This window comes from Eleutherodactylus coqui, unplaced genomic scaffold (assembly GCF_035609145.1).
Source record: "Eleutherodactylus coqui strain aEleCoq1 unplaced genomic scaffold, aEleCoq1.hap1 HAP1_SCAFFOLD_570, whole genome shotgun sequence".
Lineage (NCBI taxonomy): Eukaryota > Metazoa > Chordata > Amphibia > Anura > Eleutherodactylidae > Eleutherodactylus > Eleutherodactylus coqui.
The window spans coordinates 14,537-40,983 of NW_027101982.1; the positions used below are offsets into that span (position 1 = coordinate 14,537).

The following is a 26,447-nucleotide window of genomic DNA, read 5'->3' on the forward strand; positions in this document are numbered from 1 at the left end:
AATAGGATGTTACATATAGAAGACTAACTCATACAAGTGATAGGTCCGGTATGTTCTTTGTGAAATTAGTGCAATAGAATCCTGGCTTATTGAACGGTAACCAAGGCAAATCAGAAGACTGGTATCATGCCACTCACATTGTGCCAGATGTAGTTGGTACTATAGGTATATCCTCTGCCTCGGTTGGGATGGACCAGGGAATTTGGAACTGTGGAGCAAGTTCCCTCATTATAATATTCCTAAAACAAAACATGTAAGAGCATGGCTAGCACAAGTCCAATTTCTTTCCTAAATAGACGCCAACTGCATATTATAGTGCAGCTGTAGAATGCATGCCAAAAGACAGATTTGTTGGAATGTCTGTATCTTAAACATAATTATATATCTTGATATACATTTACTTAAACTATATCATGTGATAGTAAATTAAAAATTATAGTACACAGCAATCACCATTGTAAAATACATACTCAGACTCACATACATCTGCGTTAAATTAGGCAAACTGGCATTCACATTGTAAAATGTACATTTCGTAAACAGGATAAAGACAAGAGCCAAGTTTTGCAGTAGAGGTGCAAGAGTGTTCTGCTTAGCAGTGTAAACACTGGAGACTATACAGAAGTAGCCAGTAATGTTTTTTCTCCTTCACTTCCATTACTCTTAGGGTTTGTTCACATCAGCATCGGAGGGGCCAATCCAATGCAAATTTCCACTAAAACAGGATGGAAATAGTGATGCATGCAGCGGTATTTTGTCCCACCAAATCCGGCAAAATGCAGGAAGGACGTCTGGAAGGCAAACGATCCCCATTATAATCAATGTGCTCCATTCAGTGCCATTTGGTTCAGTCATGACGGTTCCGTTCACCTTGGGGTTGCGGATTTCCTGCTCCCTGAACAGAGCAGGAAAATGTAAAACCCTAGCGCTGATGTGAACAGGCCCTTAGCCTTCTGTGTTCTAAAATACAGCAATTGTTTTATAAGAGGTTAAACTCAATATCAGCCTATATAGGAAGATAGGTAGAAACATACCCAAGTATTTTGGCACAGTCATCATAGTATTTCATGGAGTTCTTCACAAAACTGAAGCCATTGACATCACAAACAAAAGAGTGCCCGTTGGCTCTCAGCAAGTCAAAGCCGCAGACCGTTTGCTGAAAACATAAATAAATAACACATATATTACACAGTGCTTTATATCAGTGAATGGGTTCTGTCTCCCACTGGGGCTCATAATCTATAATCTAGATCCACTACATTATAGCATAATGTAAAAAAAAAAAAAAAACACAACTGGCTTAAAGGAGGCTAAAAAGACAGTCTCTTGACCATTGTCAGGTGAGTGGAGCCCTATAGTAACTTATGGTGATATGACAGCAACTTTTCTCAGTGTATATGCCAGACACAGACTCCAAATGTGATGTGAATATAGCCTAACAAGAGGGCATCCTCTATGTTCAGCGGAAAGAAGGCTTCATCACCAACACAGAAAGGGGTTCTTTACTGTAAGAGCAGCGAGACTGTGAAAGTCTCTGCCTGAAGACGTGGTGATGGCAAAATTGATAGAAGAGTTAAAGAGCACTATGATATTACAGGATATAGCAATTAGGTGACCAGTGGGGTTGTTGATCCAAGGATCTTCCAACTACCGGACTTGGAGAAGGTAAAAACTTTTCAAATGCTGATCCAGGGATTTTTCCAAGGAATTTTCCCCCAAAATGGGGTAAATTGGCTTCTGCCTCATTGGAGTTTTTTGCCTCCCCTGGACAAACAAAAGGGGGGGGGGGGTTACCTGGATGGACATTTGTCTTTTTTCAGCCTAGAATACTTATTCTGACGCCCTACGTCAAACATGACAAATTTAACCAGCAGTCATATGCATACCAATCCATGATTCAAAATTTGTATGAGGACTCCCAAATCAAACTCCTATCACTTCAATTACTGCTTCCCTTATCATTTTGCAGATATTCATTTGGGCTCCATCAGACATCAGGGTCATGTGCAACTACATACACAGCACCCGCATATCACATATACTTAATACAGTTCCTCCACTTCAAAGAGTAGATAATTTAGAGTTTTCATCTCGTAGTTCCCCTCTTTTAAATCATCACAACTGAAAAATATAACTGGAAGAATTGGACTAACCTTAAAGGCCAAGCAGACTTTACGAGCAACCAGCTTTTCCATGGCAGTCAACATAACCGGATAACGGATTTCCTTTCCCTCGCTGTCACGCTCGACTTTTCCATCCAAAGCGGGAGACTTGCGGGCCTCTGCATGGGCATAATCTGGACCAACTGTATATACCTAAATGCCGAGTAAAAATCGCTAATGTTAAATTGCTCCTCGCTATCAGAATAGTAGAAAGCACAGTAGATTAATTACTTTGTACCTTAACATCAGTACCATCCGTTGGCATGAATTCTTCATAAATATAGGATCCAGTTTTCCTAACACTGCTCTCTGGAGAATAAACACTGCTGCGACTGCCAATCTGGAACAAGAAAGAAAAAAGTTAAACCCATGAAAGAAAAAAGGTACTGGTGAAGCATGTCACCATATATCATTGAACAGTATAAAGGAATTGCAAAAATGTATGAAGAGTAGTGCAAAAAATACATAGTCTAAGCTATATAATATATATCACAGCATGTTAGTATATGCCATATAATATAAAAAAAGAGCCCGTCATCAGCTTTGAGCCTCGTACACTACGTTATGAGGCTCAAAGGAGAGGGGATGGGGAGACCAGGTAGCGGTGTTCCATACTAACCAGATGCCGTGTTCCTGCACTATGTCCAGGCAAAGATTGGTGCCTGCTCACACTGCGTGACTCTTCAGGCGGCTATGCACATACGCTCTCCCAACCATTTCTATGAGAGCGCGCACAGAGCTGTCTGAAAAGAGTCACATTGTGTGCGTGTGCCAACTTTGTGGGGACACGGCACAGAAAAGGGGCACCTGGTGAGTATGAAACACAGCTTGCCCCGACTCCCTATTCCCTCAACTTTGAGTCCCATACCATAGTTTATGAGGCCCAAAACTGATGACTGGTTACCTTTAAATACTTTTGTGTAAAGAACACAAAAAGTATTATAGGAGGGATACTTTTATTGGATAACTAGAAAAAGGATATTGGCAAACATTCGGAGCGCAGAGACCTCTTCATCATGCAGGTTCACAACTCAATGACGGAGAGAACAGCAGAACATTTTGAGATGTTGCATCAAGATAGCGGACGTCAGCACTAAGGTGGTTAGTGCTTGTGTAGAGCATTTAGACAGTAAGACTTATCGCTGGATTGCGGGCTTCTCGGGGGAGTATTTACATGGAACAAGAAGCCCACAATCCAGCAATAGTTTTTATGCTGACTGAAAGCCTAGTAAATTGAATAGTAAGCGTTTTTTTTTTTGCATGAAGGCTAGTTTCACACGGGGCAGATTTGCCGCGGAATTTCCCTGCGGCAAACCTGCCTGCAGCCACGAAGTTCTCGTCCAGACGGGGTGGCCAATGCATCTCGGCAAAGACGGGCGGAACTGGCGCTGCGGCACGGAATCAAAAGATGCAGCATGTCAATTCCCCCCCCCCCCTGCAGCCTTGCTCCTCTCTATGGGGAGAGAAAGCCACAGCGGAATGTCAGCTGACAAACGGCTTCAAGCCCCACAGCGCTTTTCCAGTGGAATTCCAGCGGCTTTTCGGTGCAGCCAAACCGCGGGAATTCCGCTGGAAACCTACCCCGTGTGAACCCAGCCTTATACACTGCACTATTATCACTCAAGTTCATTTGTTTAAAAGAATTTTGAGCAATATTCGTTACATGTAAATAGCCCGTTCGTCTGATTGCTGGAAGGAACTTGTTGAACAATTTGTGGAAAGCCAGTAGTTCATCTTTAGCAACTAAATTGTTAGCAGATCATTAAGGCAACAAAAGTGTGCTACAGGTTAAAAAACTGCTCCTCTAGTTTGGATGGAAGTTGGCAGAGAATTCTGTGGAGTCCTAAACATAGCTGAGGGTTTTACAATATTCTCTAACCAGCTAGAAATACTTTGTTAACCCCTTAAGGATGCACACATTTTGTTTTTTCCTCTCACTTACAAAAAAGTCCTAAATCTTTTAACTTTTGTATGAATGTTGCTATTTGAGAGCTTGTTATTTACAGGATGAGTTGTAATTCTCAATGGTACTATTTAATGTACCCTGTAATGTACTGAAAAACTTCTCTCCTGTCCTCACCTATGCACAGCTCGCATGCACTCTTTACCTTCTTGCTTAGCCTCAAACCCCCTCATGTCACTAACAAAAATAACAGTCTTCCTCATAAATCTACTAATCATCTGCTAACTCTCACTATTCTGCTGTTACTAGCTGCTGGGGATATCTCTCCCAATTCTGGCCCACCCTCCACTGCTCCCAGCTATCACCCCTTACCTGACTCACTAATAAAATCCCCAAACCAACTGCCCATGTATACCCTCCCCTGACTCGTTTAAATGTGCACTCTGGAACTGCCAGTCAGCATGTAACAAACTCCCCACCAACAATGACTTTTTTACTGCTAAATCCCTAAATCTGCTCGCTCTTACAGAAGCGTGGATATAGCAGTCTGACACGGCCTCCCCTGCTGCACTGTCTTACAATGGCCTGCAGTTCTCCCATACCCAGAGACCAGATGACAGGCGTGGCGGAGGAGTAGGTGCTCTTCTCTCCCCGAAATGTACCTACCAGGTCATCCCCCCTGAACCCTCACTCACTTTTCCATCATTTGAAGTATATATGCTACGGCTTTTCCACCCGCTGTCCATGCGAGTAGCAGTTATCTATCGCCCCCCAGGTGCTGCTCGCCTGTTTTTGGACCACTTTGCCGCCTGGCTCCCCCACTTCCTATCCTGTGAAATTCCAACCCTCGTCTTAGGTGACTTTAACATCCCCACTAATGACCCCAACTCCCCATCTGCCTCTAAGCTTCTTTCGCTCACCTCCTCCCTTGGTCTCTCTCAACTCACAGCCTCTCCCACTCACAGGGATGGCAATACTCTGGATCTTGTTTTCCTCCGTCTCTGCTCTGCTTCCAACTTCACTAACTCCCCTCTCCCACTCTCGGATCATAACCTCCTCTCTTTCTCTGTCACGCTCCCCAACATCTCTCCAGACCCACCTACCTACAGTAACCTAAAGGCCATTCACACCCAGAACTTTGCTGAATCCCTACAGTCCTCCCTTTCCCCCATCACTCTCCTCACCTGTCCCCACCTGGCTGCCGCTCACTACAACACCGCTCTCAAACATGTCCTGGATGAAGCGGCGCCCCCCCCAGGACCCGAGCCATCAGATGTAGACCACGGCAACCCTGGCTCACGCCTCAAACGCGCTTCATCCGGTGGTGCTCTAGAAGTGCTGAACGGCTGTGGAGGAAATCGCAAACGTCTGCAGACTTTCTCCACTACAAATTCATGCTCGGAACCTACAACCTCGCCCTCTACCACGCCAAACAAGTCTACTTCACCTCTCTAGTGTCCTCACTAACCCACAACCCTAAACGGCTCTTTTATACTTTTCACTCCCTTCTCAGCCCTAAACCGCAGCCCCCGGTGACGGATCTCAGTGCCAAAGAGCTGGCTGCTTACTTCAAAAAGAAAATTGATGACATCCGTCAGGAAATAACTTCCCAATCCCAGACTAGCCCTGACCCTAGTCTTGTCAGCACTGCATCTAGCTCCTGCTCACTGTCTGTACTCAGACCAGCGACAGAGGAAGAAGTCTCCAAATTGCTCTTCTCTGCTCGCCCCACCACCTGCGCTAGCGACCCCCTCCCCTCACATCTCCTCCGTTCCTTCTCCCCAGTGGTCATCTCCCATCTCACCACTATATTCAACCTCTCTCTGACCTCTGGCATCTTTTGCCTTTTCTTTCAAACACGCCATCATATCCCCACTGCTAAAGAAGCCGACTCTGGACACGACTGATGCTGCCAACTACCGACCCATCTCAAACCTCCCCTTCATCTCCAAACTACTAGAACGGCTGGTTTACTCCCACCTTGTAAGCTACCTATCAGAGCACTCTCTCCTAGATCCCCTACAGTCTGGCTTTCGACCTCAACACTCAACAGAAACTGCCCTTACTAGGGTATCCAATGACCTACTGACAGCCAAATCGAGGGGCGATTACTCCCTACTGATCCTCCTCGACCTCTCCACAGCATTTGACACTGTTGACGACAAACTCCTCAGTATGCTACGCTCCATTGGCCTAAAGGACACTGCCCTCTCCTGGTTCTCCTCCTACCTATCTGACCGCTCTTTCAGTGTCTCCTTTGCTGGCTCTACCTCCCCTCCTCTTCCCCTTGCTGTTGGGGTCCCCCAGGGCTCTGTCCTCGGCCCCCTTCTTTTCTCTATCTACACAGCCCCTATTGGACAAACCATCAGGAGATTTGGCCTCCAATACCACCTGTATGCTGATGACACCCAGCTATACACCTCTTCCCGTGACATCTCTGCACCTTTACTCCAAAACATCACTAACTGTCTGTCTGCTGTCTCTAACACCATGTCCTCTCTCTACCTAAAACTAAACCTCTCTAAAACTGACTTACTGGTATTTTCACCCTCCACTAACCGCCCTCATCCTGACATCTCCATCTCAGTGTGTGGTGCCACCATAACTCCTAGACAACACGCCCGCTGCCTTGGGGTCATATTCGACTATGATCTATCATTCATCCCCTACATCCAATCTCTTGCCCGAACATGTCAGGTGCACCTCAAGAACATCGCAAGAATCCGCTCTTTTCTCACTGTAGACACGTTAAAAATGCTTACTGTCGCCCTCATCCACTGCCGGCTCGATTATTGCAACTCGTTGCTGATCGGCCTCCCCTGCACCAGACTCTACCCTCTCCAATCCATCCCGAATGCGTCAGCCAGGCTCATCTTCCTGTCCAGACGCTACTCGGATGCCTCTGCCCTGGGCCAGTCACTGCACTGGCTGCCCGTTAAATACAGAATTTAATTTAAACTCGCTACCTTCAGCCACAAAGCCCTCCACAGTGCAGCGCCCCCCTATATCGCCTCCCTCATCTCAATACATCAACCAGCCCGGGCTCTCCGCTCTGCTAACGAAACCAGACTGAGCGCCCCTTTAATTCGAACTTCTCATTCCCGCCTTGAAGACTTCTCCAGAGCAGACCTGTCCTCTGGAACGCACTACCAAAGGCTACCCGAGCAATCCAGGACTCGCAGAACTTCAGGCGCGCTCTAAAAACGCACCTCTTCAGGAAGGCATACCGCATTCCCTAAATAAAGCCCTCTGTACTCAGCCTGATAACATGCTCCCTGACCTACTGACTGCAATCCCTGCTAGCCGTCATAAACCACCCCTGCAGTCATACCGATTCTGTCGTCACACGGCTAAATGTCTGACCATTGTCTATGTGTATAGCATCCCTCACTCTCCATCTCGCCATACCGTGCACATCTCCAGCCCCTTTACCTTCTGTATCACCCCATTACTTGTAGTATGTAAGTTCGTTGGAGCAGGACCCGCACCCCTAGTGTTTCCGTCAATTGATTACTATGTAACCGTGGTTCTGTAATGTTTGTACTTTTGTCTTTCTGTATCCCCCCGGTCTACGTAAGCGCTGCTGAATATGTTGGCGCTATACAAATAAAGATTATTATTTTTATTATTATTATTAAGTGCAGTGAAATGAAAAAAAACAAAAAGCAATTCCACAGCACTTAAGGTTCCCTACATTGTTCATTTAGTGTTCCTATCTTAGGGCACTTAAAACACGGGACGTCTTCTCAGGCGCAGACGCCCTACCAGTCATGCCAGCGATAATTATACATTATAATCATTCTTGTGCTTCTACAGAGGAGTCAGCATCGCTAGTGAATGGAGGTGGAGCAGAGTAGAGTTCATTCTGGTCCACCAGCCTCCATTTACGGTAAGCAGGCTGTCATTCATAAGTGAACAACTGCCTGTTAAACGGGCTGATCCGTCGTTCAGTGTAAAAGAATGCAGAAATCAAACTAATTCTCATTCGCGGTTCAGTCGGGGCGGGCATTTACACTGAATGATAATAGTTCAAATTCCTGCATCCAGCAGGAATCTAAACGATTTATTGGCCTGTGTAAAAGGGCCCTTATGTACATGATGTGCTTCACCAGCGTCTATTTGCAATAGAATACAAATTACAGTTGGGGAGGCACATCTCAGCACAAAAGCATCAACCTCTCACCCCTCCCAAAAGAAGAAAAAACCACAGCACCCAGTAAAATGTGCTCAGCATTACGGCTTCTCCGCGTGTGGCAGAAGACCTCTACACTACAATGCAGTATTGAGAAAACCCCATTCATAGAGAGCTACACAAATCTGACAGCATGCTATGGATTCCCTATGGCAATTGTATTCAAATGGGTGAAATCACTAACAAAAACTGCATGATTGAGGCCGCCTTCACACAGGCGCTAAAATGGAGCGAGATTTGTGCATTGCGAGATGCACAAATATGAACCCCATTCTTTAAATGGGGAGATACACATGTGTGACGTTTTCCTGGATGGCACCGCGATGCGATACAGCAAACAATCGCAGCATGTTCTATATTGTTGCGTGCTCTCTAATTGCAGCACACATCGTTTTCAATGGGGCAGCTGCAGCATCGTACAAGTGCTAGGTGTCCGTAATGCGATCCGTAATCTCCCCTTAAAAACAATGGGAGAAACTCAGCGATCCTCTGCCTCGGCTGAGAGCTGCGGCGGAGGATCCATTCTTCCCCGAAGTAATGCAAGGCTGTTTTGACATGAAAATGGGGATTTCACATGGATGGCGAGCACCACTATGGAGCTGTGATTCACTGCCCCATATCGTGCTCGCCAGTGTGAAGTGTTATGTAAAAAAAAAAACCTTATTTAATGCATAACAAAGAATTATACAATGTTCTAAGATACATTATGTTTCCAATCCATTATTTTCCAGATCTCTGCTTGCTGGCTTTGAATGGAAACATCAATGATTACATCTAGAGGCTAAAAGTCTGTCAACGTTATATTTAATTTACATAGATGCATGGCTAAATAAGTAAGAGAGCCCTGATGCTGTAACTGTGCGAGACGTGTATTTCCTGCACAGGTTTTCAGCTTCTGAATGTTTCAGTGCAATGACTACACAAAGTATATTATAAAGCTGCATAAGGGCCCATTTACATGCAACGATTATCGCTCAAAATTCGCTTAAAAGCCATTGTTTCACCGTTAATCATGTGTAAATGCTCCCATCTTTCACTCTTCAGCTGAATGATGATTTTAAGCTGAGCATAAAATCCATCGTTCAGCCGGAGAGAAGATAACACAGACAACATGCTGTGTTTGCTGTCCATAGTGCTGTATTCTCCACGGAAGTGCTGATTACATTGTATTCAGCAGAAAGCCTGCAGCAAAACAAAGGAGCTGAATGCAGAGAACAGACCACCTGCTGCTCTCTACATACAAGTCCTGGAGGTTAATTTACATGCAAATGAAGGTGATAAGCTGCTAATGGACATTAGTGTCCTTTAGACATTTATGCAAACCCATGTTTAAAACCTATCTTTTGAACGATTATCTTTGCGTGTAAATAGGCCTTAAGTTTTGAATTATCAATGAATACATCTTATTTACACAAAAGCAAACTCTTCCACAGAAAATCTGAAACATGTGTGGTTTTATAGTTCATTGACAATAGTATATGTTATTTAATACATTTTTCATTGAGCCTATATGAGTCAGCTGCTAATGGATGTGGCCTTGCACACAAAAAGTGTAACATGATACTGTTAGATGCTATAACAAAGAGTGGAAAGTCTTGATGGTGCAGGTGAATATTGAGGATATATAGTAGTGGAAGCTGAATATGTTCAAGTATCTAGCAGCATATAATAACAATGAGATAAATCATCATCTAAGGCCATAGTCTCTGCAACTTTTACACTTCTAAAGTCCATACCTTCCTGAAGAGCCTCTGGCTGCCACCCCCTGCTGATGTTGGGTAATAGATATATACATTGTGATCTTCAGCGCTAACTGGCTTCTCTACGAAGGGTTTAGGGAAGATCTCTCCATTAACTTCTACCTGGTCTTCACCTTCCACCAGGTTACACTCTGTGGATAAAGCCTAAAATTAACATTCATTTCTTCAAAGACACAATAGAGGGGAAATATCAATACAACTTAATCAGTGCACAAGTCACTTCTCCAGAGCAGCATGCGCTAGAATCAAACAGAACGCACACTTTGCTGATGAATGGGAGTTTCACCCAGCGGAATAAAAATGTTCGAAAAACTTGGATGAATGCGTTCTAAGAAGTGCAACTTTGAAGATGCTGACATTTCTAATACTTTTAAAGTGTCTGAAAAGGAGGTGCGGGAGCTTTATAATATGCCGTTCACAGGACACTCAGCCTTAAATCTGTTGAAACACAGATGGAGCAGTGTCAAACTAAATGTTCAGGCGCTACATCTATAGTGCAGACCGCGCTACGCTAAGTGTATAAGGAATAGCAGCGGTGCCACGCAGTTAGCGTAGCCGCACTGAGGCCCAGCTCGTCTCATCAAGAGACTAGTGTGCTGCTAGATGCATTAGCACTACAGTAGATCTATAAATCTGTAATTCTAAGGATTAAAATAGATTTTTTTAAAATGCAGCCTGACAGAAAATAACAAGTACAAATGGAAAGGTTTTAGAAATCAACATAAAATTAAAGTGGTTCTCCTGTTGGAAACTATTCATGGCCAATCCTTACAATAGGTCATCATAGTAGATCTGTGAGGGTCTACCACCAAGGAACTATGCTGATCAGCGGTTTGCTGCATAAATGCATTCATGCACTGAGCTTATGTGTGCAGGAAGCAGACAGCACCGTTCCCACTACAGTGGCCAGACATGGTAATACAGGCAAAGTTCCCACCAATGTCAGCGCTCGTGCAGTCATTTAAACGACAGTCATCCCTTGTAAAAGGAACATTACATCACAGGAAGGATTACACTGAAAAGTAACAGCTATATGTAGATAACACAGGATCCACCATTCACAATAGGTGATCAGGTGTGACTATCTATTCCCCCTCCCAGCAAAACGACCTCTACACAAGCATGTCTAAAACAGTCTCCCATACAAGTCAATAGGCCCCCTTCTGTCCATTGTGTGAACGAGACTGGTTTAAAAGTAGACCTTCTAAATTTTCTAAATGCAGATCAAGAAAGATGGCTGCCCTGATACTTATGTACACACAATAGAAAAAAAAAATTGAAAAACGTAGTATATTACTCTATTTGGTTTTAACCCATTAAGGACCAAGCGCTGTAAATTTATGGCGCTTGGTCCTGTGCTTTAACCCTTTCCAATCCACTGTCTGACCTCTGAAGACATTATGATTTAAGGCTGTAGAGCTCCAATGTTGGAAGACGGCCATCAGGGTTCTCTTACTGTATATTGCCAGCCTCTCTGCTGTCGGAGCCTATCCAATGTGTCACCTCACGCAGTACTGGCTTTAGCCAGCATATAGCGCCATTGTATAACGGCAGAAAAAGAGTAAGCCCCCCTAGGAAAACCAGGATACAGATTGGATTGGAAAAGGTTAATCCTGGCCGATCGTGAAAATGCGGTGCAGGATTAAAGCCTCTGCTTCTGCAACCAAGCAAAAACAGGATGGGTTGTCAATAGAGATAAGCGAGCGTACTCGGTTCGGGTGTTTTTGGACTCGAGCACCGCTTTTTCCGAGTAACTGACTACTCGGACGAAAAGATTCGGGGGCGGTGTGGTGGAGTGGGGGGTAGCAGTGGGGAACAGGGGGGGGAGCTCTCCCCCCCCACTTCCCTCTGCAACCCCCCGTCCACCCCGAATCTTTTCGTCAGAGTGGTCAGTTACTCGGAAAAAGCGGTGCTCGAGTCCAAAAACACCCGAACCGAGTACGTTCGCTCATCTCCAGTTGTCAACTGTTCCACTTCTGCCTTCTCCTAGCACATAGTACTCAACACGTGCTATGTACAAAGAAGTGAAAGTGGAAGTATAACATCCACTACGCAAGCCAGCGGTCACGTGACCGCTGGGATCCCCTGGCACAGCAGAGCTACAGGGTCCCAGCAGACCCTGATCAGCTCTGCCACTGACTATTGTCACTACGGGGGATGTTTTTCCCTGTAACTGGGGCTCCTATGGATGCCCCAGCTACAGTGGAAAAGTGTCAAATAAAAAACAAAACAAAAAGACGTGAATGGGGGACATAGATGATAAAAAAAAAATAATTACATACAAGAGTAAAACAAAATTACATAATAAAAGAAAAATATATACATAAAAAAGTAAATAACCCAAAGCAGAAGCTAAGCAAAACCATCGCCGTATGCACCCTGTAATCCAAAACCATACATATTATATATCAAAACATCCGAAAGAAAATGAGGAACCCGTTCCCATAATTTATTTTAGCGCACATATATTAAAAAAAAACAAAAAACTATAAATGTTAAAAAAACAAAAAACGTTTTAGCCCTTTACCACAAGTAAAACTTTAAAAAAGGTCAGTGAAAAACATATAAAAAAAAACAAAAAAAAAAGCCCTATATGTCACGAAAAAAAAAACAGCAAAAAGTATTTTGGTAGCTGAAGGAAAAAACATAGGGCAGTAAAGCCACCACATGGGTAAAATCCCTAAAAAGTGTCTGGTCCTAAGGGCTTATTTACACGACCGTATATCGATTTGCTTTTCACGCCAAGCCGATATACGGTGTCCTTGTCTGCAGGGGGGGGTGGGGGATGGGAGGATGGAAGAGCCAGGAGCAGGAACTGAGCTCCCGCCCCTTGCCACTATTTGCAATAGGAGGGGGCGGAGCTTAGCTCCACCCCCATCTCACCCCCTTCTATTGCAAATAGTGGCAAGGGGCGGAGAGGGGGCGGGAGCTCAGTTCCTGCTCCTGGCTTTTCCATCCTCCCCCCCTACCCCCTGCAGACAAGGACACCGTATATCGGCTCGGCGTGAAAACCGAGCCGATATACGGTCGTCTAAATAAGCACTTAAGGTACAAAACAGCCTGGTTCGTAAGGGGTTAATTAATAAAATAAAAATTGGCAAAGACGACCCTTAAAGATAAGGGATACATCTATCAATGATGCCCAAGTCTGCATAAGAGAAACAAGAAGCAATCATACTGCCTACAGTAACAAGTCTACTCCAGATTATACTAATTATTTCCTGCAGGTACATGTGGCAGCCACCATACATATGATGTAAAATACACCCTCACCATCTGGCTTGTCAGGATCTCTGTTAAGTATGGCATAACGAGGAAGATCTATTCCCTCTTGTTGCAAGATGCGATATACTTCCCTCCTACAGAAAAAAAAAAAGACAAAATTAGTATAACAACATACCACACAGAAATTAAAGTGACCCTCCAGGCCTGGATAAATAAAGATGGCTGAGAACTGCTGATTGGCAGGGCTTCCAGGCTACAGACCTCTACTCATCTACTACTGAAGACCCATCCTGATGATAAGCCATAACTAGTTTAGAACTGGACAACCCCTTTACTTCAGATACATTTTTAACATGTCCAGTGGGACCCTCGCTGATTCCTAGAATGAGGGGGCTCTCAGCAGCAGGACCCCAATGATCCATACTTTTGACAAGTCTCTATGACATTTTAAAAAGTTAGCTGAAAGGGCAGCTACTCTTCTAAACAAAAATAGAGATTGGGATCTTAAAGTAGGACCTGAGTTTTCAAAAACTTCTCAAGAGCAGCCCAGATCTTCACTGGCCACTGCTTTATTGGAAGTTTGCAACAATTTTTGAACTCTATCAATTCAGTTTCCTATGGAGATTTTCCTTTTTTAATGCTGCCCTGTTTGCAATCCACTTACTGATGAGTCTGATGGTGGCTCCTAAACCAGCCATTCTGCCAGTATTGTACTATTTGGAACTTCCTTCCCCACACTTCGCATATTGCCTTGCATAGCCCTGCTCTGATCAGTTGCGAGGCAGCATCTGAATGCCTGTCCCTCTGTTCCATGTAGTAACTAACAGTGTCCCCATGTCCCTGTTACTAGAGAAGCCACATGCCCAACAACAGGCACTATACTGCACAGATGCTGAAAGGGAGACCCCTAGTAGCTGGCACCTGAACCTTGATTTTCAGTAGTAATATTTTTCCAGCCAGAGCTGTGCGGGGTTTGGGGGGGTTTTTTTGCGAGAAAAGTTGTAGTTTTTATTGGTATCATTTTGAGGTACATGTGGCTTTCAGAATGCTTTTTGCAGTATATCCAAAAGGTGCACGAAAATGTTGTTGTAACAAATACAAACATTAAATAGCCAACCAAGGATATGACCAAAGTATGCATGCATAGGCGCCTCTCAAAAATACGTAAATGCCAACCAACCTATATATATTTGCGCAATGGTGCAATGATTTAATAAAAATTAAAAGATCAGATTTAAGGCCCATTTAGACAACGATTATCACTCAAAATTCGCTCAAAAGCCATCCTTTTAGTAATAATCGTTGCGTGTAACTGCACTGACATCGTGCAGCTTTCGTTAAGCCGTCGCTCATCGTTGTCTTTTAGCATGCTGAAAGACAACAATAAGCCTTATCAGGGATTTACAGCAGGATACAGCTGATACTATAATTTCAGCTGTATTCCGCTCCCTGATGACAGGCTGGGTATAAAGAACAGAGCGGTCCAGCTGTGTTCTCCATACTCCGCTAGGAGCACTCAGCTGTATAACAGCTGGGCGCTCCGTGCAGAGAACAGCTGGATGCAGAAGACAAGCGGGGACACCCCGGTATGGCAGCCGGGCGCTTCCAGCGGGGAACAACTGGGTGCATAGAACAAGCGCCCCCCGCTTGTCTTCTGCATCCTTTGAAGCGCAAGGTGATAGCTCAACGTTTGAACGATCATCTTGCGATGTAAATGACACAACGATTATCGCTCAAAGGTCGCTCAAAAAACACCTTTTGAGCGATAATCGTTGTGTCTAAATGGGCCTTTATAATTCAAACTTTTAGGAAACCTTGTATGCAACTTCACAATACAAAAAGCTTATGAAACCAATTTCTTCCCTGAACAGGACGAAGGGCTTTCTACATACCAATAACTTTGAGGGAGAGAAATCTGCAACTGCCCGACATTTTCTTGAAGTCCATGCTGATCTTTTGTTTTTTTTAATTCATTATATATATTACACACACAGTTTACATATTTTGGGGAGGTACCTATAAGTGCATATTCATGCCATATCCTTGTTTGGCTCTTCAATGTTTGTATTGGTTACAACACTGTAGGCTAGAACTACAGCTCTGTGGTAGCGAAAACGTGTAAGCCAAATTTTTTTCATACATGCGCACATTGGAATTTTAATGTAGCTTTTAATAAAAGTACTCATTTTTAAATGTTTGGATTGGTGCTGGATTCCATTTGTTATACTTCATTTTACAATGCCTATGACATCAGCCTATTAGGCTCTGCCAGAAGCAAGGTCTAATAGGCTGAGTTACATGGCAGACATGGAGGCCTTTGTCAAGCTTCTGGCTTCCATGGGAACCCATTGGTACCTTGCAATAGCATTGCGGTGTGCCAACGGGAGGCAGAAGGAGCTCCTCCCCCCCTCCCCCATCATCTGCGCACATGCTTTACTTGCTATTGATTGTGGCCCATAGGGTGTTAACCCTTTCCAATCCAATTTGTATCCTGGTTTTCTTAGGGAGCTTACTCTTTCTGCCATTATACAACGGCGCTATATGCTGGCTAAAGCCAATACTACATGAGGGGACACATTTGATAGGTTCCGACAGCAGAGAGGCTGGCAATATACAGTAAGAGAACCCCGACGGATGTCTTCCAACATTGGAGCTGTACAGCCTTAAATCATAATGTCTTCAGACATCAGACAGTGGATTGGAAAGGGTTAAACTGCCTGGATCTGAGGTTTCTCCGTTTCTGTCAGTTACCAGCTAAGCCACCACCTAAAAAAGATGTATGCACAAGTGCACAAGTTTAAATCCCACCGTAAAAATGTATATTGGCTGTCAATAAGGGGTTAGGCTCTGAATTTGAGCAGCTTTCTGTTTATTTCTGGCATTTGTGTATCAGCAAATAATGTGGTTGACAATGACCAGGTTATTCTTTCTGGCACAAATGCTAGAATGAATGGAAAGCTCAAAACCGAGAGCTTGTTGGTTTCCGTTTGAGCAATAGAAGCCTATGGCTCCTTCCTAGCGTTCCATCTGAATCCCATTTTCAGGGATTCAGGCGTAACCCCAAATGTAACCTCAGGATGTAGTAAATATTAAATGTTAACGGCCCCTAGTCTTGTTGGGTTGAGACGGCCAAGCTCCTTTTTATGTGCTGTTTCATCAATCCAAACTAACAACATCTTCTCACATATCTGATAAGAAGATGTTTGAAAAGTGTCTGCAAAGCAATAGCAGAAAACAATGAGATTGACATATAATTGACAGATTATATACAGGTGACAATCTACCTGTCCTGGATGAAATACTGCATATCCAAGTCATTGATCAAGAATGGATTGCGGAGTTTTGAGTAAGCGACAGCTTTATCCAGTGGGAATCCTAAGAAAAATAGAGGGACATTGCTGGTTATATATTGCTGCATACTAAAAGCACAACTTATTTGCCAGGACAAAACAAAATATTACATTTCTCAGTAGTCAAATGTGGCCGTTTTATTTAACATTCGTTTGAACTATGGCTCAGCCACATCTACCGGAACTTATATACATGTATGAACAAAGAATGAGCCCAGATATTCATATGTACACAACCTTCAGGTATATATCTGCTTTATGGATGCAACCACTCCAGATGCAGCTGACTGGTCATTTCTCAGTTATCAAACTGAGTCACATTCTTCATTGAAGAGGTTGTCCAGTGGGGAAATAACCTGCAAAAGTGGAGTTCAGTACAACGCCAAACTAACGTATACTCCCCTTACTGATGTCCTGGAAGCTCTGGTCCTCTAACTGCTTCCAAGTAGCATAGTCACGTACTGTTTAAGCACATGTCTACTGTGGCCAATTATTGCAGTACTGAGGCCAGTGATTGGTTGCAGCAGTCGTGCACTTAGACGTCACATGACCATGCTACCCCAAATCAGACAGCGGCCAGAGGGGAGGGGAGCAGCAGGAAACCGCAGCGCTCTAGACACCAATAAAGTGAGAGCAAGTTTGTTGCTATAATGCAGTCCACTCTTTTACAGGCTTTCTTTCCCACCTAGATGCCCTTTTTCACAAAGCGATTGTCATCTAGAACCAAACCATTATGACCCCATGTCAAGGACTAAAATGATCAACAATATAATTAATGGTTGAATTACATTAACTAAAATCGACTGTTCTTACATTAAAATTTAAATGATCTCCCATACAAACCCGTTGTTGATGGATCGGACAATATATCAGTACTTGGGTTGATGACTTTGAACCCCTTTAATTTAGGAGGCTGACGGCAGAAAGAGTCCACCTGCTCCATCTAGTCCGCCCTTATATTTCCTTTTTTTCTATTTCTCCTAACATAGATCTAGCCTGGTTTAGACAACGATTATTGCTCAAAAAAATCTTTTGAGCGATATTTGAGCAATAATCGTTGTGTTCTTTAACAGCGCAAGGTGATCGTTCAAACGTTGAGCGATCACCTTGCGCTCCAAGCAGAGAATGCAGAAGACAAGCGGGGTGTCCCCGCTTGTCTTCTGCATTCAGCTGTTCCCCGCTCCGAGTGCCCGGCTGTTATACAGCCGAGCGCTCCGTGCGGAGGATGCAGAAGACAAGCGGGGTGTCCCCATTTGTCTTCTGCATCCAGGTGTTTTCTGCACGGAGCGCCTGGCTGTTATACAGCTGAACGCTCCGAGCTGGGTATGGAGAACACAGCTGGACTGCTCTGTTCTTCATACTCAGCCTGACAGTTGAAACAATAGTATCAGCTGTATCCTGCTGTGAACTCCTGATAACTGATCGTTGATCTTTCAGCATGCTGAAAGATCAGCGACAGCTTAACGAAAACTGCACGATGTCAGTGCAGTTAGACACAACGATTATCGCTCAAAAGATGGCTTTGGGCGATTCTTGAGCGAAAATCGGTGTGTCTAAAAGGGCCTTTACATTCACTTACTGCTGATTTTCCAACCACGTCTGCTGGAAGCTTGTTCCAGGCATCTACTACTCTTTCAGTAAAACAAATTACATCCAGATCTTTTGTCACTATTCTGCTAATTCTATGCCACTTCCTAAAAATTTTGCCAGGCCAGCCAGTAACATTCTCTAGTGCAGGTTGGCACACAAACAGAATACCAGTGGCTTTTCAGAGTTCACAGGTCGTTACTAGATACCCCTTATTAGATGTACAACCGTCCAATTTAACTGATTAGCAGACAGGATGCATTTAATTATTAAAAAAGGATTTTGCTTTGACGCCAAACTAAATAGAGCAGCACAAGCTGTCGCGGGCGGTGACACCACAGCATTCAGGGCCACCCAGGGTAGACATTACCTTTGGAGTGGAAAGAGATGAGGCAGTCACAAATGGGCCAGTTCTCCACAGACTCATTTAGGATAATGTCTTCGGACATGATAACCACAGTGATGTAGTCAAACTTGCACAGGCGCTCCAAAATTTGCGTCATGGGCTTTGACTTGGACTTTTTGGTCATGGCACAAATTCCCACCACAATTTGACGCTCCGGAGGCTGCGTTTTATGGGACATATAAAGTCATTAATGTAGCATTGTATGCAACTAGTAGACTGAAGCAATACCAGCATTACATGATCAGGAAAAAGCTTCAAGGGGAGTTCCAGTTACACAAAGTTGCTGTCAAATGAATGCTAATCAGATGTTAATAAGGTTTGGGCTTTGGATTGTGTGTCTGTAGCTCTATAAACCATCACTTTCTCCTGGCACTTCAGAAGTGGTTATTCACCGGTTGCCCCTGGATACGTCCTGTAGGCATCCCAACTCTACTGGTCGGGCTTGCTCTGTAGAAACAACAAAGGACGGCTTCTCTTCTATTCAGGTCTCGGGAGTAGATTGCGGACCGCTGCTTGGTGGGCATGTACACAGGAAGGAAGTACAGAGTGGGCAATTGTGCAAGATGTAGTTTAAAGCTGCAAGTCAGAAGGGATGTGGTGTCATCTTGGAAGACAGTAATGTGAGGAAACATCAGGAAGGGAAGACAGGATAAGAAGGTAATGGCTGTGTGATTTATATCCATAACCAGCTGGCGCATGAACATCTTTCATTGACGGAATTTTGGAAAATTTGCTTCGCAACTGGAACACCCCTTTGACTTATATTCCTTGCATGAAAAAGACCATTGCTTATTTAAAAGGAACCTTTTACCAAGTTCATGCGGACTGAACCACGGGCAGCGTGAACCCAGGAGAGATATGCACTATGCCCCAAACACTGCGGCGTTTCAGAACACACACTATGAAGTTTGACTTGGAACAAAGCTCTTGAGTCAACGAGGAGGGTCATGTCAGTCTTTTGCCGGCACAAGTAGAAAGAGGACGGCATGGCCCGCCTCTGACTCAAGAGCTCCGGTCTGAGTCTATCTTTAAAGTGCGGCTATTCTGAAGTACCGCAGTGTTTTATAACAACATTTACATCGGGGCACAGTGCATACCGGTCCTAGGTTCACGCTGGAGGGTCTGACTCAATCTATGCACCGGCCTATTTTGTGGTACTGTGCCTTATATTAATATATTAGCATTAAGTGATATTATAAAGCTTTGTCTTCTATTTCCATTGATTCACAAGTTCCTCAAAATTACCGGATTGATATATGTCTTCTGCATACAAGCGGTTGTCATCAATGTGCGATACCGATCTAGCAAATGTTAACCTGACAATGTAATACCGGTACGTTATGCCAACCTAAATACAATATAACACAATGCAGTATATTGAGGTAACAAGATGTGCCAGTCATGTTAACAATTACTAAATCCATATGTTTACTTTGTAACAATAAGTTGGCCAAAAAGATATAAGGAAGTATTGTTATATGTTAACAAACTGGACCTTTATGGATGTAGCAATACCAAGTTTTAGATTTAGTTTATATCTTTGTGATACAATGACTGAGAAAAGTTTTTTTTTTTAATCTTAAAATTATTTTTAATGATCATTCTGATAATTATATTTTTGGGTGTTCTATCTGACCAGACCATAGATACCGAAAAAAACCCAACTGCTATGAGCGTAAAGTGAACCTGTCACATCCCCGCGGCACTATAAACTATGTTATGGGGACGCGACAGGGAGAAGGGTAATATATCTTTTATACTCATCCGCTCCTGTGATCCAGTGGTTGTGCCCTTCTGAAGTCGGTGTGCAGCACGAAAATCTGACTTTTTTCAGAGTCCCGTGCATGTGCCCTCCCATAGACTTGTACAGGAGAGCGCGTGCACAAGACTCTAAAAAGAGTTAGATTTTCATGCCATGCACCGGCCTAAGAGGGAACACCGCTGGACTGCGGGAGTGGGAAAGTATAATAAAAACCCCTCAGCCGACTCCCTGTCACCTCCCTAACAGCACCATCACAAAGCATCTTTCTTATAAGTCTGTGGTGCTCTTCCTCTGTTACTCCTAAACATTAATGAAAGCCTGTACAGTACATGTTACTAGATGGGGATGTCCCTGGACAGTCTGACACTATCCAGTCACTGCTGACAGTATCCGACTATGTAGAGACACACCTCTTTGACAAGGGGAATAGTAACATGCAGTTGTCAATTTACTCAGAAATATTCAGGAAGAATAGTGGAGGGACAACACAGGACAGAATTTATATTATATATATATATATATATATATATATATATATATATATATATATATGATCCATAATTGAACAGACACATCAGAGGTGTTGGCAAGGCCTAGGTTCTGTTCGCATTGACGTTAGGTTCCACCGAATTCCGTTTTGATGGGCAGAATATTGTAGTCTGCTGCACCATTCATCAAAGTAATAAAAATAAGTAATAGATTTGTGATAGGCCAATTACAGATCAATGGGATCCAATAGGACCTGTTGCAATGGTTTGTAATACAGATTGAAATGGATCCATGATATAATACTGTAACGGGAGTACAGAACCCATGGTGCAACTCAACGGAGCCCTCCATGCACTTATCCTGCCGCTCTACACATAAGCATCCCTTCCATAGCTCCGTACAGCTCCGGCTAGTTACATGACATGCTGACATTACCTGAAGCGGGAAACGGCCTTTATCTCGGAGGAGCTGCCTACCATCCAGTGTGGAAGAAAGGGTGCATGACATCTTTACTCCAACAGATAAGGCAGATTCCTGGGAACTCCCTTAGTTCTATCCCTCACTATTTCCCTGGACAGACAGGCTGCTAACGCTCCAATCCTTGGCATTTCCTTTTCCAGTTCTGCAGTTATAAACCCGGGGCCAGAGTCCAATGCTTGTGCTTAATCCATCGATTTTTATCTGGCATGGCAGGGAAACTAACACATATCGAAGCGCAGAGATAAGGGACATTATTTTTCTATTTAGATGGATTATACTCCTTTGTAGGAGGAGAACAGGTTTGTGATTTGTCAACACCAGGCTGATAACACGATTACCGCAGGTCAGAAATGACAGCTCTGTTGACACTTGAAACTGACACAAGCAAGAATGATCTTATCGGCTGACGTATCTGTGGCTTACCGACAACTTAAGACATACCTCTAGTGTTCAACACAGCAATAGTTTTCAGTGGACTTCCACGAGGTAGAATCCCATTCTCTAAAGTGATGGGAGGCCCAGGGTCCAACCCAATACAATGAGATCTTTATTAACCGCTTAGGGCCCAAGCCTGTTTACGCCTTAATGACCAACTCATTTTTCAGTTTTTGTTTTTTTTATTGACGCATTCCAAGAGCCAGCTTGGAAGAGACGGGGCTTTATGGGGACTTGTGTTTTGTGGGATAAACTCTAGTCTTCATTCATCCAATTTTTGGGAACATTTTATATTTTGCTTTTTTTTATTACATTTTTTCTAGAGGCAAAATTAAAAAAAAAAAATAATCTGCAATTCTAGCACGTTTTTCATTTTTAATAGTGTTCACCATGCAGCGTGAATAATATGTTAAATTAATTCTGCAGACCAATACAATTATACCAATACCAAATTTTATTATATTTTTTTACCCCACACTTTATTTTTTGTTTATCGCTGCATTCAGAGAACCCCAACATATATTTTTTTTTGTCGATGGTGCTGTAATAAGGGTTTTTTTCTTGCAGGATGAGTTGTACTTTTTAATAGCACCATTTGTTGATCCATGTGACATTGTGATAACTTTCTATTCTGTTTTTTGTAAGGCAAGATAAGCAAAAATTAGCTATTTTTGCCACGTTATTTGTATTCTGTTGCACGGCGTGCACTGTGCGGATTAAATAATGTAGTAACTTCTTTCACTGGCTCATAAAGAACACAGCGATTCCACATGTGATTTTTTTTAAACACATAGTAATGGGGGGAAAGATGGAGTTTTGACATTTCTTTTTATACTTCCAACTTTTAATTTTTGTCCCACTTGATGATCAGCATTAGAGATGAGCAAACGTACTCGGTAAGGGCGATTTCGCAATCGAGCACCGCGATTTTCGAGTACTTCACTACTCGGGTGAAAAGATTCGGGGGTCGCCGAGGGGCGGGACGTGGCGTAGTGGAGCGGGGGGTAGCAGCGCGGAACAGGGGGGAGCTCTCTCTCTCTCCCCCCACTCCCCTCTGCAACCCCCCACTCACCCACGGCACCCCCCGAATCTTTTCACCCGAGTAGTGAAGTACTCGAAAATCGCGGTGCTCGATTGCGAAATCGGCCTTACTGAGTACGTTCGCTCATCTCTAATCAGCATCTTTTAACATTTTTCTAGTACACTACTATACCCTAGTGCAATAGTGCATTAGAAAGCCCATGAAGCTCAGCCACATGCTGAGGGCTTATTCGGACAGGGGGCGGGAGCTCAGTGCACTAGCTTTCAGTCAGGCCCGCCTCCTGCCCTTGCAGAGAGGGACAGCGTATATCGGCCGAGTGTGAAAACTCGGCCGATATACGCCTGTCTGAATAAAGCCTGAGCCTCGTAGACCGTCATGGCGGGCAGGCCCGGAGGCTATATTCAAGCCTTCGTGATCACATTGTGGGTGTCCAATTGCTCCCTCTACAGCCTTTGATATGTGTACTGACCACTGCATGTAAACCACTGGCGATCTGTGGTTTCTTCAGTCCCCGCTGTTAGAGCAAGTGCCCAGCTGTCACCCAACAGCTGAGCACTTACTCTCTCTGTCATAGGAGACTTCAGAAGCAGCCGCCATCAAAAGACAGCACTGCAGAATAGAGTCCCTTAACAACCATTGTCAAAAGGCGTATGGGGGTCAATAAGGGGTTACATTTCAAGTGGAAATGGTTTGTTTGTGTGTTAACATTTGGAGAGCAAGCTCTCTGACCTTAACCCTTTCATGACCAAGGTCACATTCTGCAGTTCTGGTATTCCCACTTTCAGCATGCCATAATTTTTTTACTTTTCGGATGACATATCTACATGACTGATTGTGTTTTGCAGGTCAGGTTGTATTTTTCAAGGGTAACCTTTAACATTATACATAACGTATTGGAAAACTCTGGAGCGAAATGGAGAAAAATGCACAATTGCACCATTTTATTTTTACGCCATTCATGGTGCAGTAAAAATGACATGTTAGCTTCATTCTCTGGGTCAATATGATTATAACGATACCTATATAATATATATTTATTATAGTAATACTTTTTTTTAAAACAAACCTTTAAAAAATAAATAAGTTAGGGGGAAAAAAACTGTCGTAGTATTTTGACTCCCATAACTTTATTTTTCCTTTGATAGGCTTTGTGAAGGCTTGTTTTTTTGTAGGGCGACATACAGTTTATATTGGTAATATTTGGAGAACATGCGACTGTGATCGCTCTTTATTGAAATTTTTCTTGAAAAAATGGCAGTACTGCCATTGCATTTTTTTTCTAATGGAGTTATTCATGCAGGATTAATAATGTAATAGTTTAATAAACTGGATCTTTATGGATGTAGCGATACCAATTTTTAGATTTTTACATTTTTTCTCTTATCTTTGTGATGCGCCAACTGTGAAATTTTTTTTAACAGTAATTTAAAAAATGTTACACATTTTTACTTATTAGTCCACATAGGGGACTTGAACTTGTGATCATTTGATCACTTACACAGTGTAATACAATACTATAGTATACTGTAATTTAATAGGCTATTAAAAATTTTCAACAGGCACCAATCAGATACTTGTCCTCTATCCTGTGAGTATGGGATACATTTATTTAAAGGGAAAACACCTTTTAAGTGGCAAGGTGCTCATGACGAATATAACGTCACAGTGGTGGGCAGTAGATGTTACTGTGGTCATGCAATATAGCATGACTCTGGACATAAGGAAGAATACCTGTGCAGCGCCACCTACTGTAAGGCAGCATTCCTGCAAATCAACGTCAGACCATTTAGACAAGCCTTATAACAATGACTGAGAATTGTAAACCAAAAGCCAGAAAACCATACACAGACAGCTGTTTCGGGGTGTTTGCCCTTATCAGTATACAGTAGGTTTCTGGCTTGGCTAGTAAGAGGCCTATGATGTGGGTCAGGAAGGGTATCATTTCTTTTAAAGGAGAGCACCTAGAAGGTGTGCAAGTAGACAACTAGGAGGTGAGTGAAGAGACTTATAAGGCCATGCAAGCTTCTCTGGGAAATATGCAAATAAAGATGATGGAACAATACCTCTGCAGCGCCACCTATTGGAAGTACTATTTGGACTAAAGTCTCAGAAGTGGACATGACGTACGCTGGACCATCTTTGATGTCCTGCTGCAACCACCAATCTATGCACTGAACTGATCCTTGCTGAGAGAAAGTATTGCCCGATTTTCCCTGCATCCCTCACAGTCTGGTCTTTAAGCACCCTTGAGTAGACTTCAGATATTGCTCATGCTTTTAACAATTGTCATGCTAATTGCAACCATTTGTACTGCAAACCCCTGTAAACTACTTAGCCAAGATATTGCAATACAAAGTTATTACCCATGTATAATATTACATTTTGAAACAAATTGCATGCAAACTAAAAAATAAACAATACTGTAAAACCCACTGATGAAAAAGTTACATTTCGGGGTGGAATGCACCATTAAACCAATAGAAGTAAGATTTTCCTTACCGTCTCTTCCTCATCTTCATCTTCCTCTTCTTCGTAGAAATCAACCTCGTCTGGATTCATGTTTGATTCCAGGAAGTCTGTCTCATCATCTCGGGCACCGACAAAAAATCTGGGTGTCGAGCTGTCGCCCTCGCAGGGTGGGGTCAGGGATGACATCACAAACTATTGGGCCTAACATCACGCTCTGGAACCATCACGTAAAAATAGAACAGATCTTGTGAAAAGATGGGGTCAGATCGAAGGCCTCCAGCTTCAGGACACAGGGTTTAGGAGCAAGGAAAGGAAGCATGAGTGGCAAAGGGATATCCAGGGGCTTCTAACTAAAAGCACAAGTTTTAGCACACGCTATATGTCCGGGAGATATATACATTATAATAGTTAAAAGCCAGTCACAATTGAAAATGCCATTGCCATCTATTTCTAGAAGCCTGAATACCAATGTGAGAAGCTTAGAGTTGTATACAAGACTTCTGCCAGACATCAATCTTCCAGAAGGCTGAACCTAGAACAAATAAAACAGCATTTCACTGAATCTAGCATGTTGCAATAGGCACATTTAATCATTTGTAGACACAATGCAAGGAACTGGAAGTGTACACCAAGAAGCAGAAAACTTACTCTAGAATACACTCCACAATGTGTGTGAAGAACTTGCTAAGATTGTTCTCTGTCCTTCAAGCAGAGCTTACAAGAGACCCAGCCTGTTCAGCCAAAGGCGTGCAAAACTGATGATGAGCACCAGCTACTCTGTGCTGCACATGCACTGGAGGAGAACAGCAGATAGAGGTGAGGTCAAGTTCTGCCTTCTCAATAACCTATGGCTGGCAGTGTTAAGTGCTCCACCCCGCTAGACAGCTGTCTCAGCACTTCAGAGAAGGAGGGAAGGCTCTGACAGTCTGCAAGAACTGTGTCTAAAAGTACTGGGGCAGTAAAGTGCTCAAGGCATTGGTTTCAGAGCTGCCTCAACTCCCACCTACGGTCCCAAAAGTTTAGTATCTTAAGGATGGGTTCACACGGGGCGGATTCCCGTCGGAAATCTCGCTGTTTGGCCGCAGCAAAAACCGCGAGATTCCCACCGGGAGAACCGCCGCGGAAAAACCTGTGGCGGCTTTGAAGCGGCCCGGCTGCTCGCTCTTCCGCTGCAGCCGGCGCTCC

At 43.5% G+C, this 26,447-nt stretch overlaps 1 protein-coding gene across 1 annotated transcript in view; it reads right to left on the bottom strand.

Moving 5' to 3' along the window:
• Positions 1–26,060, bottom strand: part of LOC136594012 (inositol hexakisphosphate and diphosphoinositol-pentakisphosphate kinase 2-like) — a gene marked incomplete at its 3' end in the record, with an annotated part of 39,101 nt that extends 13,041 nt beyond the window's left edge. The window contains exons 1-10 of the mRNA XM_066588670.1: positions 25,911–26,060; positions 25,293–25,794; positions 18,550–18,745; positions 16,527–16,617; positions 13,291–13,376; positions 9,994–10,148; positions 2,401–2,502; positions 2,154–2,315; positions 1,035–1,156; positions 138–239 (exon numbers count right to left, since the gene is read on the bottom strand). Coding sequence (XP_066444767.1) covers positions 138–239; positions 1,035–1,156; positions 2,154–2,315; positions 2,401–2,502; positions 9,994–10,148; positions 13,291–13,376; positions 16,527–16,617; positions 18,550–18,745; positions 25,293–25,448 — 1,172 coding nt within the window. The remainder of the gene's footprint in view (positions 1–137; positions 240–1,034; positions 1,157–2,153; positions 2,316–2,400; positions 2,503–9,993; positions 10,149–13,290; positions 13,377–16,526; positions 16,618–18,549; positions 18,746–25,292; positions 25,795–25,910) is intronic.
• Positions 26,061–26,447: the final 387 nt, after the last annotated feature.